Consider the following 14,379-nt stretch of genomic DNA (forward strand, 5'->3'; position numbering starts at 1 on the left):
CTTAGCTTTTAAACATGTGGTTTCACGTTATTGATAGATGACCCGTATCATTCAAATTCAAAATTTTAAAAAAATTACCCAATTATTTGAAAATCCTAATCAATATAAAATTAAAATTTTATGAAAATTTTAATTTTATTCAAAAAAATAAAAATAAAAACAAAGAAAAATTATTAACTTTCAATAAATTCAAAAGTTAAATAATGTCTGAATTTTGTATGTAATAATAAATTCGTAATTAAATAAAATATGAGATTTACAATCGAACTCGCGGACATGAATGTGGATGCCACCTGTCAGTCCACGCGTCAGAATATCATTCGTCTGTGTTTGAACTTGGATCAACGTCGCCGTATGCCTGTCCCAGCACCCTCATCCATTCGTCCTCCATTCATTGCCACATCAAACACAAGACCCAAATTACCAAAATTTTCCCCGACTTCACACTCGCAACCACTATCGCTCATCAATCCCTTGCTCCGATGGCTACGGTTCTCGATTCCCTCACTCTTCCCTGTTCTTCCGCCTTGGCTTCCACTGCTTTCTCCGGCCGTCGGAGCTCCGTCGCCCTCCCGCAGTACAGAGGCTTGAAGATCGGTCACAGTTTCACTTCCCAGTCTATAAGATCTGCGAGATCTAATGCCAGATTTGCTCAGCGTTCTGGAAGAATCGTCTGCGAAGCTCAGGAAACTGCTGCCATTGGTTGGGATTTTGTTCTGCAATTTTCTTTTTCAGTCTTTTTCTGTTGTTTGGAGGGTAGAAGAAAGGAAATTTTAACAATACTAGAAAGTTTGATGAATTTAAGAGCATGCTGTCAGTATCTACTGGTGTTTGGTTTGGTTTAGATTCGCATGAAACTCATCACGTCTCCAATTAGTAAACAATATGATAGAGTTCCACTAGAGTTAACTTATAAGCGTCAGCTTAAGGCACGTTTATCCTATTCAGTATATGCTTAATATAAATTAGAGAGAAAGGAAAGATAAAAGAAAGAATGAGATCAGTTGGTGGAGTGATGTTGACATGATATAACAAATCATTTTCTGTTTGAATTTATGTACTTGTCATATTTCTATACTCTGATACCTGACGGATATATTGATGTTGCGTATTCCCATCCATGCACATGCTTGGATCTGATGTAAATTACTGTGATGAATTTTGATGTCGAATGACTCTTCAAGTGCTTAAAAAAGTACTTTTGAGTGAAAAGAGATGCTTTTAAGCACTTAAAAAGCAATTCTAAAGAGCCTTAATTGGACCTTATAAATGTGTTTCAGTTTGAGCATTAAAATTGTTTACGAATCACTCCATTAACCATAAAGATCGGTCATATAGAGTTGTTTACACACATTTAGCTTCCAAATATTTTGATATGATATTGTTTTGAGCCAATATCAGGCCTGCGCCATCTCTCTCCAGTAGAAGATTTCTGTGTTTGATGCTGTTAGAAGAGAGGTGCCTCCGGTACCAACTTAAGCAGAAAATGAGGGGGTTCGTGTGTGGTATATATATATTATATGAGATTGGAGCAATTTTTTGTTTTGTTATGTCTTTAGTCATTGTTTTGGCTCCGTTCTCTAGGCTGAATATATGTAAGGCCTTTTATATGATTTTTTCCCCCCTCCAGTTCGTTAATATATGTTATTACCTGAGAGGCTGAGATGATGCCCTAGGCAATCAGTAGACTCTCAATCGGTAAGTGACAAGCCTATTCAGTCAATGCACCCTTGACCGGGACCGAGACCTGTGACTGAAAGAGATGGTCTCTGGGCGGGACGTTGTCACTTAGCATTAGGAGTAGGAATTGCTAATTGAGAAGATGGTTTCTGCTGTGCCTAGGTCTTAATAATGCTACAGAGAGTGGTCAGTAAGGAGCTGATCTGATATTGGCTCAATATGTTGGGAGAAAGTGGCCGAATTGTCTCTCTCCTGGTTCTGCCTAGTTCCGCCATCCCTCTCTTTTGTGTGTGTATGAGTGAGCCTGGTTCTTTATGTTTCTTGGTCTGCATAGGAGCCAGTGTTTATCTTGTATGGCATGAAGTTCTGAGTCATTTACAATAGGTATAACATCGAAATGATAACATGCATTTGTCGGTGGTTGTTGTTCCTTCACGTTTTATTTTGATTGTTATCTTACATCATTGCTATGAAATAACAGCTGTTTAAGCATCAAAAGGTGTAAGAAATGTTGCATTTCAGCTACCTTTATATTCTATTATACACACTTGTGCACATACACACACTTTATCCGTAGTGTATATAGCTCAGAAGTATTGTTCAACCGCATGTCAATTTTTAAAAAATGTAATTCAACTAGAGAGTTCCGGCTGTTCTTATATTGGGGAGCTTACTTATTTCAAATTTTTCCGTCTACTGTCATCTATCAGGCATTTGTTTTATTTATTAGATCATGGGAAGGGGGCATCGAAATTTTCTGTTTGAATCTTTCACCTGACTCTGAGTTCAGGTCTTTGCATCATTGGTTGTACTTTTTTTTTCTTGATCACTTGCTTTGATGTTGATATTAATCCTGGAGAGTCACAGTACTGGATTCATTTTTTAGTCTGATCATTATAGGAACTTGTTATCCATAAAATTATGCTTTAATCTATGTTCTGTTTAGACTCTTCTCTGCTGACTACCTGATTCTTGGGTCAATAATATTACCTACCCCTACTTTTTCTGTCTCTTGAACTTTCTTCTCCCCGAAAAGGGCCCTTGTTGATGTTACAAGAAATCACATGTTTGTCAAATGTTGCAGTACCTGCTGCTTCAGAAGCTACCTGGGATTCACTGGTTCTTAAATCCGAATTACCCGTCCTAGTCGAATTCTGGGCTCCATGGTGCGGTCCTTGCCGTATGATTCATCCGATCGTTGATGAACTATCTAAACAGTATGCTGGTAAGTTCAAATTTTACAAGGTGGATACTGATAGCAACTCTGGTGTTGCATCCCGATATGGTATCAGAAGCATACCAACTGTCATTATCTTCAAAGATGGTGAGAAAAAGGAGGCGATAATAGGTGCAGTTCCCAAAGCAACTTTGACTGCCAGCATTGAAAAATTCTTGTAGAGATGGCTGATGATGAGGTTTAAGCTGCTTTCCCACAATTTCCTTATTTTAGCCTCTGATATCTGAAGATGAATTCTCTACTCTGGAAATAAACTCTCCTCTTTTGTTACATATAGTTCTTGATGTCTCTGTATCTTCTTTAGATTGTATTTATTGCTGCAATACTGTTCCTATGAATGCATCTTTCTTTATAGAATTATTTACTTTGTTAATTTCAATATACATGACATTCTGCTATGTATTGTTAGTTGCATTGAACAATGCATGCTTGCAAATCAACTGCTAGGATGCATGAATTACTTGTCACCTGGTGTTGAATAGAGAGAAGTTTTGGTGTTTATGTTAAATGAGTTCTCTCAAGTGGCCAGAGAGGAAGTAGTCATCTTTGTTTTGAGTCGTTTAGTTGGTTTAAGCAGTAAAACAAAGTCCTTGAAATATTAGAGTTAAAAGAGGGGCTGGGAACTTTGCATATTTAAAGGAGTTTTCGAAATTTTAATTTTGTATTTAATAGGTCTCGACTACGTCTCTCGGTCAGTTTTAGAAGGGTTGACAGGGATTCAAATGATGTTTAATCCCTTGTTGAGCTTTGAATGACGAAGTTCTTTTTATATTACCTAATAGATTGAATTGAATGACGAAGTTCTTTTTATATTACCTAATAGATTGAATTTCATTTGACTGAAGCTCTTTTCTTCAGCTTGATTGTCTTTCTTTTTTTTGGCACAGTTTTTTTTTTGGATGTCTTAATCTTAATAAAAAGAAAATGGCTGTTTAGGTTAAATTACTAATTTTGTTCGTAAACTTTTAAATTTTTATTTATTTGATTTTTGAATGTTCAAAAGTATCTAAAGAGGTGTATGATGATTGGTTGTATAATTTGTAAACATTTTCTCTTTTTTTTTTTTTTTTTTTTTTTTTTTTTTTTTTTTTTTTTTTTTTAAACTTAAGTCTCATATATTTGAATAAAATCATGATTAGGTTTTCTTGTAATTGTTCCTAATATATTTATAAATGAATGAATTAAAATTTAATTAGTCAAAATTATTTTAATAAATTTATTTAATAGAAATAAACTATCTAGAAAAAAAGAAAAAACAGAAAATAATATATATATTTATATATGTAAAATTATTATTAATTGGGAGAACCTAACAAAAATGTTATTTATTTATATGAAAATTTGATTTCATTCTCATGCAACATGAATCCTATTATCGAACGCTTATTTTTAGGTACTGTAAACAAAATTTTAAATCAAACGGCTTCTAAATTACAAATTTAGTTCATAAACTTTCAAACTTTTATTTAGTCTTTAAACCTTCCAAAATATTTAATGAAGTGTTCGGTTTGAAGTTTTAAAAGATGGAAATCGGCCTGAGTATTCATAACCCACGATTTTTTTCAAGGATTCAATAGATTCACTTTAAAAAGTCTCGAAGTTCTATTGTGAATTTTGTGTATAATAAGATTTTGATATTGGAACCATCAATTTTAATTGATGTCTAGGGTTCCAATAACATAACTTTATTAGACAAAAACCCTAATCCAACAAATTTTTTTTTTGTCAAAAACCCTAAATGGATTCATGAAATTTTTCTAAAAATGGTTGAATAAGTCAAAAATTTTGTGTAATAAAATTGAAAATTTTGATGATTTATTAGACAAAATTAAAAAATATAAAAGTAGATTGAAAACTTTAGAGTTATTTGAGCAAATAAATATAAATATGAAAATCTAGAGGCTAAATTTGTAATTTAACCCAAACGAAAATTTAAAAGAATAAAAAAAAAAAATTGGGTTATAGATCCACCTGCGAGAGGTGGGTAGCCTTAACCGGATGTGTTAACAGGGAAGCCCGAAGGCTGTTCCCGACCCTGTCAGGGGAGATGCCAACCATCTCTCCTTTAATCGAACACAACGTAATAGATGTTAACTTTATGTCATATAACAGAAATTAATTGTTAAATTTTTCGATGTGGGATGTACCAAAATAGAACCTTACTTCTCCGAGCTCTCCGCTCCCATTTCCCCTCTCCTGTAATTCTCTAATCCCGAACGAAAATGGCTACAGATCGAAACGGTGAGCTATTAACTAAGAGAGGAAGTTCCGATAACGACGAGACCAGCGAAGGAAGAGGAGAAGAAGAGAACGGTTCTAGGACAAAGAGAAATTCCGACAAGGATCGTGAAAATTTGAGCTCCGATTGACGAAAACGCAGGAAATCAGTTCGGATTCCGATGATAAGCATGACAAGAAACGTGGAATGAGTTCAAGAAGAAGGCGCACATCCCGTAAACGACACAGTAGTAGCGAGAAGGATTCTGATTCCGATACCGAATCTGATAGCTTGAGTATGATTCGGAGAGGAGGAGGAGGAGGAGGAAGAGAAACGGAGGAAGGAGAAGAAGGAACGAGGAAAGGAAGGAGCAGTGACGAATTCATGCGGAAAGTACAACATTATCAAAGAAACTGATACCTGGTACGTGAAGATTGAATTCCATGAATGCTTCGGTTTGTGCTTGCTGTCTTCCTTTCTTGCTCAACTTTTTGGCTTTGATGAAGCTCTCTGCATGTAATCAATTAAACCTGATATTCATTATACTGTGAAACAGTTTCTATATTGGTTTCTTCTGCATAACCATTGGCTCTTTCTTGCAACTTCTTGATTGATGAAGTTCATTGCATCATCGTAAATTGATTGATGCCCAATATTTTTCATTAGCTCAATCATGCTAATTCATGAAATTTGTGATCTGTAACATTATCTTACGGCTTACAACTACAAAGTTTGTGCAATTGCTCTATGCAGTAGTTGAATTTCCTTCATTTTTATGAACAGATTGCATACTTTCAATGGATTTGAATTAATTAAAACCAAATTAGGTTTTCATGTTATTTCACCGTCGAGAAAGAAGACTTCCAATACTTGATCCAGATAACCCACTTATGCTGTTTATGGGACTCATATTACTTTCGTAGTGTGCCTATTCGTTTGATTGAACATGAATGTCTACCAAGGTCAGAAGAATTTATGATCTAACTGCTTTCGTAGCTGTGGTATTGTTGCTGATCATATTACTTTGAATATTACATTGCTTTTATGTGAACTTGGGAAGTCTAGCTAATTGGGAAGAGAAGCTAAGTTTTTGAGCAGTAAGTAGACGAACTGATCATGTTTAGTTTGCTCCTCCCAGTCGTTACTTGTGAGATCCCACATCAGTTAGAGGGGGGAACGAAGCATTCCTTATAAGGGTGTGGAAACCTCTCCCTAGCAAACGCATTGTAAAACTGTGAGGCTGACGGAGATACGTAATGGACCAAAACGGACAATATCTGCTAGCGGTAGGCTTGAGCTGTTACAAATGGTATCAGAGCCAGACACCGAATGCTATGTCAACGAGGATGCTGGGCCCCCCAAGGGGGTAGATTGTGAGATCCCACATTGATTGGAGAGGAGAATGAAGCACTCCTTATAAGGGTATGAAAACGTCTCCCTAGCAGATGTGTTTTAAAACCGTGAGGCTAACAGCAATATGTAACGGGCCAAAGCGGACAATATCTGCTAGCGGTGAACTTGAACTGTAATAACGGTTGAAGATAGCTGTTATGTTTATTTCTCTTACTCATTTTGTGATGATTGTTTGTGCAGATTCATGGAGGACCTTACACGGCCACTTTTCCATCCAAAAAGTAAGGTTCTGAGTGATTATTGTATGCAGCTACCACGTTCTTGTTTGAGAAGTTAGAATGCTAGATGGAACATTACTATGATCAATATCTCTTGTAGTGCGAACTTTATACAGCATTTTTAATGTGTTTGATGATGAAGAACAGAGGAGGTACTTTCTACTGTTCTTCCTCTTTCTTTACCTGCTGTTCATTTTGATGATTAAATGCATCTCGTTCTGGGAATTTTGCTCATCTGGTTGTTGAACATGGATGTTTGATGATGGATAGAAGAAATTCTTTATTCAATTTTCAAAAGTATATCAAATAGCTGTTCAACAGACTAGCAAACGAACTATTACTAAAAATCATTATCCAATTCTGTAACTCACTACGTGATTTGAAGTAAGATGGTTAAGTTCGAACTTTGTCAGTTGGCTCGGTTAATATTTTCACTCTACTTTTCAGGCAAGAACTACTTGTAGAGCGAACAAGCTCGACTCGGAGAGGAGATGGCTTACCAGTATAAGCTCGGAAAGTTTGATGTAGGCATAAATGTGAACGAAGTTTTCCTGCAGTTTAATTTGATGCAATCTCGGGCTAGTTCCTCGAGTTTTTGCTACATCTTAATTCAGGCTGCAGCTGCCATCCAGCAAAGATTGGACCCAGATATCGCCCTGTGACAGAAGAGTCTGTGTTTTACAGGATTATCTCGTGTTTAGTACTGCATGGTTCCACTCTTGAGAACCACGAAGTTCCCAAATGTTGTCTTTTGGGTTCCAATAAAGGGAAGCTCTCCAATCCCAGGCTAATTCCTCAAATTTTTGTTGCATCTTATTACAGGCTGCAGCAGCCATCCAACGAAGATGGGACCGAGATGTGATAGAAGAGTGTATTTTGCGGTTTGGTACTGCATCGTTCCACTCTGAAGAAGTTTTTGAACGATTCTAAATGTTGTCTTTGGATTCCAAAGGGAAGCTCTCCAATCCGATCATTTCTGTCGACCTTCGTGGATAAGGAATTAACTCAATGAAAGCTCTCATACCAAATGATAAGGAATCACTCACTATAAGGGAAATAAGATTCCGATTATCTTGTTGATCGAATATCTCAAATCTCAAGACAAGAACATTTGTTTGAAATTTGAATCACTTCACAACCAAGATCGATAATGTCTAGTTTGAATGATTTTATATGTAACCTAAACTATAGAATTACAATGAAACTTAGTCATTGACTAAAAAAATATACAAATGCTCATTCTACATAAAGATAACATACCTGACTTATATAGTTTTAAAATTAAAACTAAGATTCATGAAATTTCAAGAATAATAACTTTATGAACATAATTAGTTATTAATATATCCAGGTAAATAAGTCTAAATGAAATATATATACATATATATATATATATATTTATTTATTTATTTAGTTAATTAATCCTATTTTTAATTCAGCGCACCTCCCTCCCACCCCCAGCTACTGCATCCTAGCCCTGCGGGACGCGCGTCTCAGCCTCCCAACGAACTCTCCGCAGCTATCTCCCTCTCACATTCTCTCGCCTCCGTGCAATCAGAGTTACTTATCTCCGTCAGCCCCGAACCCGCGCCGTTAGTGTGGTCGCGCCGCCGCTCATTTTCAGATTCAGCCCAAGGTTTTGCTTCTTTTGTTTTATTTTTTAGTTTGTTTCATTGATTTATTCGTTCATCCACGAAGAAGAACATCGAAACAAGCGTTTCTTTTTTTTTTTTTTTTTTTTTTTTTTTTTTGTTGATTTCTGCTTCAACCAATTTTCAATCAATCCAAATGAAAACATAAAGCTAAAAAGGCATCAGAGTTTGTTTGAGAGACATTGAGTTTGCTTGAGTATAGAAGAAACCATCGATTCATAACTGTTGTAGGGAGGCTTAAATCTATTTTTTGAATATAGAAGAAAATTTTCGAATCAGAACGGATTTGAAATCTTCCCAAATTCAGGGGCTTCTAACAGTAAAACATGAACCTATCGTGCCATGTTCTTTGACCCTTTAGGAGGCTTGGCTCTCTAAGTGCTGTAATGACTAAGGTAGGCTATTTGCTTGTTATTTGCAGAAAGGAATGGGAGGCAGAGGAGTTATTGGTGACAAATGGTCCATGAGGGTTCTCTGGGTCTGTGCCCTAGGAAGTGCAGTCGGTAAGCCATATTAGGGCATGTTTGAGAGAGATTTTGAAAGAGTTTAAATCGCTTTTATCACGTTCAAAATCACTCTAAAACATGTTTTTAATCGTTCAAGAATCAATTCTCATGGTCTGAAATCTGCATTTAAACGTGCAAGATTAAGCATTAAATTGATTTGGATGATTAAAGGGCTGTTTGAAGTGATTTTGAGTATGACAAAAGGGATTTTTACCATTTTAAATCAGTCCCAAATATGGCTTGGACTTGTGTAATCTTTTGTATCATTCTTTATCTTCATATAAGGTATAACAAAACTTCCTAACTTGATAATTATTATCACTTGTCTAGGTTTGTATATGGTTGCTCAAGAAAGACAATTACAGAACAGGGCAAGAATGTTGGCTGAGAGTTTGAAAGACGTGGAATCAGGAGGCAGTGGTGAAAATGTTTAGGCCTTTTAGGGCGTTGTTGAAATGTGAGCTCCAGACTACCTGAGATTCTATCTTTTGCAAATTGCTCCCATCTCTTATGGTGGCTACAAACCAATACTGTGAGTTTCCAATAATGTGAAATAGTTAGATCCCTGTTTATTTGTAATGAACTTGGATTTCATCTGAATTCATGGGATACAATAATTATGCTGAATCAGTGTTTAGTGGGTCACTTTGAGAAATGGGATTCAGAAGCAGATATATCAAAAGTTCATAATTTTAAAGACGTCCTTTTGATGTTTTCACTAGTCGATGACTTCGAAAAAACATATTCACCTTCTCCTTTGGTATCATTCTTTAGGGTAAGGTACAACCTTTTTGGTACCTCAACTTTCTTTGAAAGCCAATCTCTTTGTTACTCTAGATGAGTTTACAATAGAAAAGTCTCTGTTCATCATAATATCCTTAAATGATGGAGGAACGCGTCGAGGTTGAGAATTGTACTTCGAAATGGAAGTTGTGTCCCGCTCTTGCTCTATATTTTGGAGTAGGAGTTGAGGAGTTGAGTTCTTTCTTTCCCCAATAAGTTTGAATCTCGTTGTACCATAATGGAGATTTGATTTAAACGCCATCGTTTTCTAGCATAATCTAATGACCTTAGCCATTCTTTGCTCAAGACTCATTCCTCTTCCACCCACCCTTTTATCTCATCACAAAATTCCACCCCATTCTTTGTACAAAACCTATGGATCCCTCACCTTTTGTTTTCTTGTTTTTTTTTTTTTTTTTTTTTTTTTTTTTTTTTTTTTTTTTTTTAATTTTATCAAGCACAGAATTCATGAAGAAAGTAAACCTTTCCTTTTTATTAGTTAAACCAATTCCTAACCATTCTTCTCCACAGACCCATATCGGAAGCAAACCAAATTCTTCTTATGGGAAATTGTTTATTGCCCCAACAACACATGAAAAGCTTCAACGTTGCATGCCTTAAATGGCTATTTCACACACTGGTGCTCTTTTTCCACACTATTCTGTACATACCGTGTGAGTGCCTTTGAATGGACGGCTCCCTTCCCCGAGCTAGCTCACCTTCTCCTTGCTCCACTTCATTGGGGCATCCCTTTAAGAATGAGAAGAGATATCCTTGGGTTAACTTCATCAAAGCCTTCTTTTAGGTCACATGGAACGAACAAACCACAGAACCTTTCAGGCCAAGGAAAGGCCTTTTGAGCACCTTTTGGATAGTATTACTTACTTAGCTATATCTTGTTGGTGTAAATTGTTACCTCTTTTTAAATCCTACACACCTTTATCTCTTCCTACCAATTGGAGAAGCTTTTATAACTCCTTTCGTTTCGGATTTCTCTCCCTTCTTTTGTAATTTCATCCATCAATAAAATAGTTTCCTACGTATTTTAAAAACCATTATTCTCTACAAAACCCACCATGTGAATCTCCAGTGTTCATGCCTTCTGCACTTCTTCTGCCATTTCTAAATTTCGTCTAAACCTAGTTACAGTTTTTACCTTACCACTTGATTGTATGAACTTAGAACTGTGGGATTTTTGTTTCAAAAACTACCCTTGGAGTTGAAACTTGTTAGAATTTTTACCTTATGGCAAACATCTTTAATCATGTCCTTCAATTTTGGATTATACCTCATTTTAGTCTCAACAAGATTGTGACATGGCATCTATAATTGATACATTCTTGTTGAGTTAAAACAATTCATTATGTTTTAACCTTTTGACTTGTATACATGTTGGTTTAATTACTATAATGTTCATTAATTTTTTGACTTAAGAGCATGAAAATTGTTTCTGAAAGTCCATACTGCTCCTCTTTGGTATGTAACTAATCCCATATGAATGCATAAACACGTAATGTTTAGATAGCAACACTAATTTCATGACCAGTGGATTCCTGGAAAATGAAGCCATACCCACTGCCCTTACTTTACCTTCCCCACGCCTCAAACTTCAGTTCCCTTCGCACATATATAAAATCCCTCCTATTCATCTTCACTTCACACCCATCCAAAGCACCAAATCTCCACTAAAACCATGGGTTCCCTCAAATATTTCCTTCTGTCTCCTTTTGTTTTCCTCTGTTTAAGTTGCACCTTTGCCAATAGAGTCCCCAACTCTGATGATGGATCTGGTTTTGATGTTGGGGCAGGGCCAGGAGCCGTACCAACAGCTGGCCCAGGAGTTGAGAAAGGTGTAAGCAATGTTAGAGCTGGTCCAGCAGCTGAGGGATGGGTAAACGATGTTTGGGCTGGTCCGAAAGCTGGTCCAGGAGCTGAGGGATGGGTAAGCGATGTTAAGGCTGGTCCGAGAGCTGGACCGAAAGCTGGTCCAGGAGCTGAGGAATGGGTAAGCGATGTTAAGGCTGGTCCGAGGGCTGGACCGAAAGCTGGTCCAGGAGCTGAGGGATGGGTAAGCGATGTTAAGGCTGGTCCAAGAGCTGGACCGAAAGCTGGTCCAGGAGCTGAAGGATGGGTAAACAATGTTAAGGCTGGTCCTACAGTGGGACCAAGAGCTTGGCCAGGAACTGAGGGAGGGGTAAGCAGTAGTGAAGGTGGTGTGAGGAGAGATGTTGATCCGATGATTAATGGACTGGGACTGGGACTGGGAGTGGATATTGGGTATAGATCAGGATTTAGGGCAGGTGTAGGGGGAGGGGAGCATTGGTTTGGCCCAGGAATTGGAGGTCGAGGGGTGTCCAATGAGTGCACATTGGGGTATGTTTGTCCAACCTACGGACGCAGGGGATGCGACAAATTTTCTTATGGAAATTGCGATAGTTATGGCTTTCATCCACTGACGGCTTCCATGCACCTGCACGAAGTTGAAATGAAATGGGCCAAAGGCAGCAAGCCTGCTGCAACGCCTCAAAATGGCGTCTAGTTAAATGCTTTCATGCCCATCTCCTCCTTTCACTCCTGCAATATTAAATAAAGTAATGTTCTTTCACCTCTTGATGAATAAAAACAAGCTGAATACCTTCCCTTGCCTTGCCCTTCCCACTCTTCTACTCTCTTAGACAATGCTTATTCAATAAACACCTCACATCCAATGAAAGAGTTTCCAAATCCATTACATTCCCTCTTTTGTTTACATAATCTTATTAGCTCGCCATCCTCTCGAGCGTCATCGATTTGTTATGTTATAATAATGAAGTTTCGATGTTGAAATGGAAATGTGGTTTGAAATGGCTTTCTTAATGAATGGATATGGTTTGGTTGGATGGTTTGTAAACTTGCTTTATATAGGGTTTGAGTTCGTATTATGAAATAAAATGATAGAGGCATGGGTGTTCAATTGAAGCATACAAGACATTGTTGAAAACTGTCATCTTAAATCTATGAGGCATGGGGGTTCGATGTCGGTTTTGAAACGACATTGAATTCGATGTCAGTTCTAAATTTAAAATGTAACTAACTGTTATCGTACACGTACAATGACATATATTTTGATGGAAGTTTTGCAAACCATCGTCATACTCTTAACACTTACTAACGTAATGCTTGATGATAATGAAGAGCTGATGTGTCGTAGACCTAGAATATTGTAGTGCATGTTAGATGACAGAATTTCTTACACTGATTCCTAACAGAAGTTTCTTACACTGATTCCTAGGACAAGACAACATTTTTTGGAATGTCTGGCACCAGAATACCAGTCATTCAATTAAAACATTCATCTCTTTCCTCCTTCGCTATGTCGTCCTTCCCTTTCTTCTTCATCTCTGTTTCCTTTCTTCGATCGACTTGATGTCACCATCGGACCTCTTGTTGTTGCTGTTGCACAATAATCTCCTCTTCTATTTTCTTCTTCCTCGCTCAATCGACCATCTCTTTCCGCACACATTTCTTGTTGGGAACTCGACGAATGCCCAAAATCAACTATGGAAGATGGATAGAATCATTCACTCGTCGGTATCCAAGTTTGCCACTACTACTGACAAACACCCAAATTACATCCTCCTCCGCTCCCAAATCCTTGATCTTAATAGCAACATCGTTGAGTAAAGGCCACTAGTAAAGGGCGTGAGGCGGCAGTGACGGTGCAGCTAAGTGGATGAAGTGGTTCTGCCATGGTAAGCATGCTATAAATGCAAAATAGAAAGTTCCATAAGTCGAACATTATAAATATATGAATGCATGCTCAGAGCATGCTATACATGTTAGTAAAAATGTTATGACTCTAGGTTATGCGTATAGTTTATTGAGTCATGGGCTATAATATTGAGTATTGTAGTCTATTAATTCCCGCGGAGTTCCTTATCGATGCGCTGTGTGCTAAGTAAGGAATAATGAGAATTCTTGATCGTTGGTTTATATGATGTTAAGAAATTAGTAGATGGGCTGTATTTGACGGAGGGCGAATCTTAAATACGTGTCCATAGATTCTAAATAAGCATACAGAGAGTCAATAACCCAAGCTAAAAGTAGCAGTAATACCTTTTAATGAGCAAATAATCCTATAAATAAAATGTAAACGACAAGTTAGCTACTTACCCACTAAATTAATTACTCATCAAGATTATTTTAACTTTTCTTTCCAGATAGAGAAGGTGCAGAACAATCGTGGTGACGAGGCAGCCAGATTAGAGAGATTACAGAGAATCCTTTTTCTGAGTCTGTTTTATGTATATGTGCTTTTGTTGTTAAAAACTTATATATTGGTTATTTTGAGTACTTGATTTTACCTTGACTGATTGATTCAAATGTTTTACTTACCATGTATGAATATGTTTTGTTTTCTGGTTGGTTTTCAAAGCAAATTATCCGTCAGTAGTAACTTTTGTGATTCGAGATGTCAATAAGCGGATGTTACACGAGGGATGTTCGAGAGCCTAGTAGCAACAAAGGGAGTCGGCCTGAGACGTTTGTCGAGTCTTCATTTTTATATAGATAATCTGTTTTTATGTATTTCGATCTCATTCCCTCTTTATAATCAAAACTAAACATTTATACTTCTATTTGTTTGGTAAAATGGTTTCAAATTTCACGAAATTTTATAGTAATTATTCACCGC

At 37.0% G+C, this 14,379-nt stretch overlaps 3 protein-coding genes, 1 long non-coding RNA gene and 1 other non-coding gene across 8 annotated transcripts; 3 read left to right on the plus strand and 2 right to left on the minus strand.

Annotated features, from left to right (window-relative positions):
* The first annotated feature begins 380 nt into the window (after positions 1–380).
* LOC111810091 (uncharacterized) lies at positions 381–3,277 on the plus strand. The gene is made up of 2 exons (XM_023696664.2): positions 381–702; positions 2,765–3,277. Exons 1-2 carry the CDS (start codon positions 483–485, stop codon positions 3,076–3,078), a joined length of 534 nt encoding a protein of 177 aa, XP_023552432.1. The 5' UTR covers positions 381–482; the 3' UTR covers positions 3,079–3,277.
* On the minus strand, positions 3,029–3,965 carry LOC147789398 (uncharacterized). The gene is made up of 2 exons (XR_015411769.1): positions 3,734–3,965; positions 3,029–3,692 (listed from the first exon to the last, which is right to left on the minus strand). It is a non-coding gene; the product is annotated as an uncharacterized LOC147789398 (long non-coding RNA).
* Positions 3,966–4,864: 899 nt separating this feature from the next.
* Positions 4,865–4,994, minus strand: LOC111810962 (U6atac minor spliceosomal RNA). The gene has a single exon (XR_002817477.2). It is a non-coding gene; the product is annotated as a U6atac minor spliceosomal RNA (small nuclear RNA).
* Positions 4,995–5,436: 442 nt separating this feature from the next.
* On the plus strand, positions 5,437–8,402 carry LOC111809677 (uncharacterized; the record flags this gene model as incomplete). The annotated part of the gene is made up of 3 exons (XM_087117577.1): positions 5,437–5,651; positions 6,729–6,774; positions 7,231–8,402. Coding segments are annotated over 3 exons (459 nt in total), but the record flags the coding sequence as incomplete, so codon positions are not given.
* Positions 8,236–14,317, plus strand: LOC111809676 (uncharacterized). 4 transcript variants are annotated; one of them, XR_015411716.1, is made up of 5 exons: positions 8,236–8,402; positions 8,840–8,921; positions 9,255–9,456; positions 12,979–13,438; positions 13,907–14,317. XR_015411716.1 is itself a non-coding variant. In XM_023696057.2 (3 exons), exons 2-3 carry the CDS (start codon positions 8,846–8,848, stop codon positions 9,356–9,358), a joined length of 180 nt encoding a protein of 59 aa, XP_023551825.1. In that variant the 5' UTR covers positions 8,237–8,402; positions 8,840–8,845; the 3' UTR covers positions 9,359–9,623. The 4 variants fall into 4 exon arrangements, 1 of the variants encoding a protein (XP_023551825.1); XR_015411715.1 differs by lacking the exon at positions 12,979–13,438; XR_015411717.1 differs by lacking the exons at positions 12,979–13,438; positions 13,907–14,317 and adding an exon at positions 10,239–12,352.
* The last annotated feature ends 62 nt before the right edge of the window (positions 14,318–14,379 follow it).

The sequence above is a fragment of the Cucurbita pepo genome, chromosome 14 (genome assembly GCF_057944985.1).
Source record: "Cucurbita pepo subsp. pepo isolate OVF chromosome 14, ASM5794498v1, whole genome shotgun sequence".
In the NCBI taxonomy this organism is placed as follows: domain Eukaryota; kingdom Viridiplantae; phylum Streptophyta; class Magnoliopsida; order Cucurbitales; family Cucurbitaceae; genus Cucurbita; species Cucurbita pepo.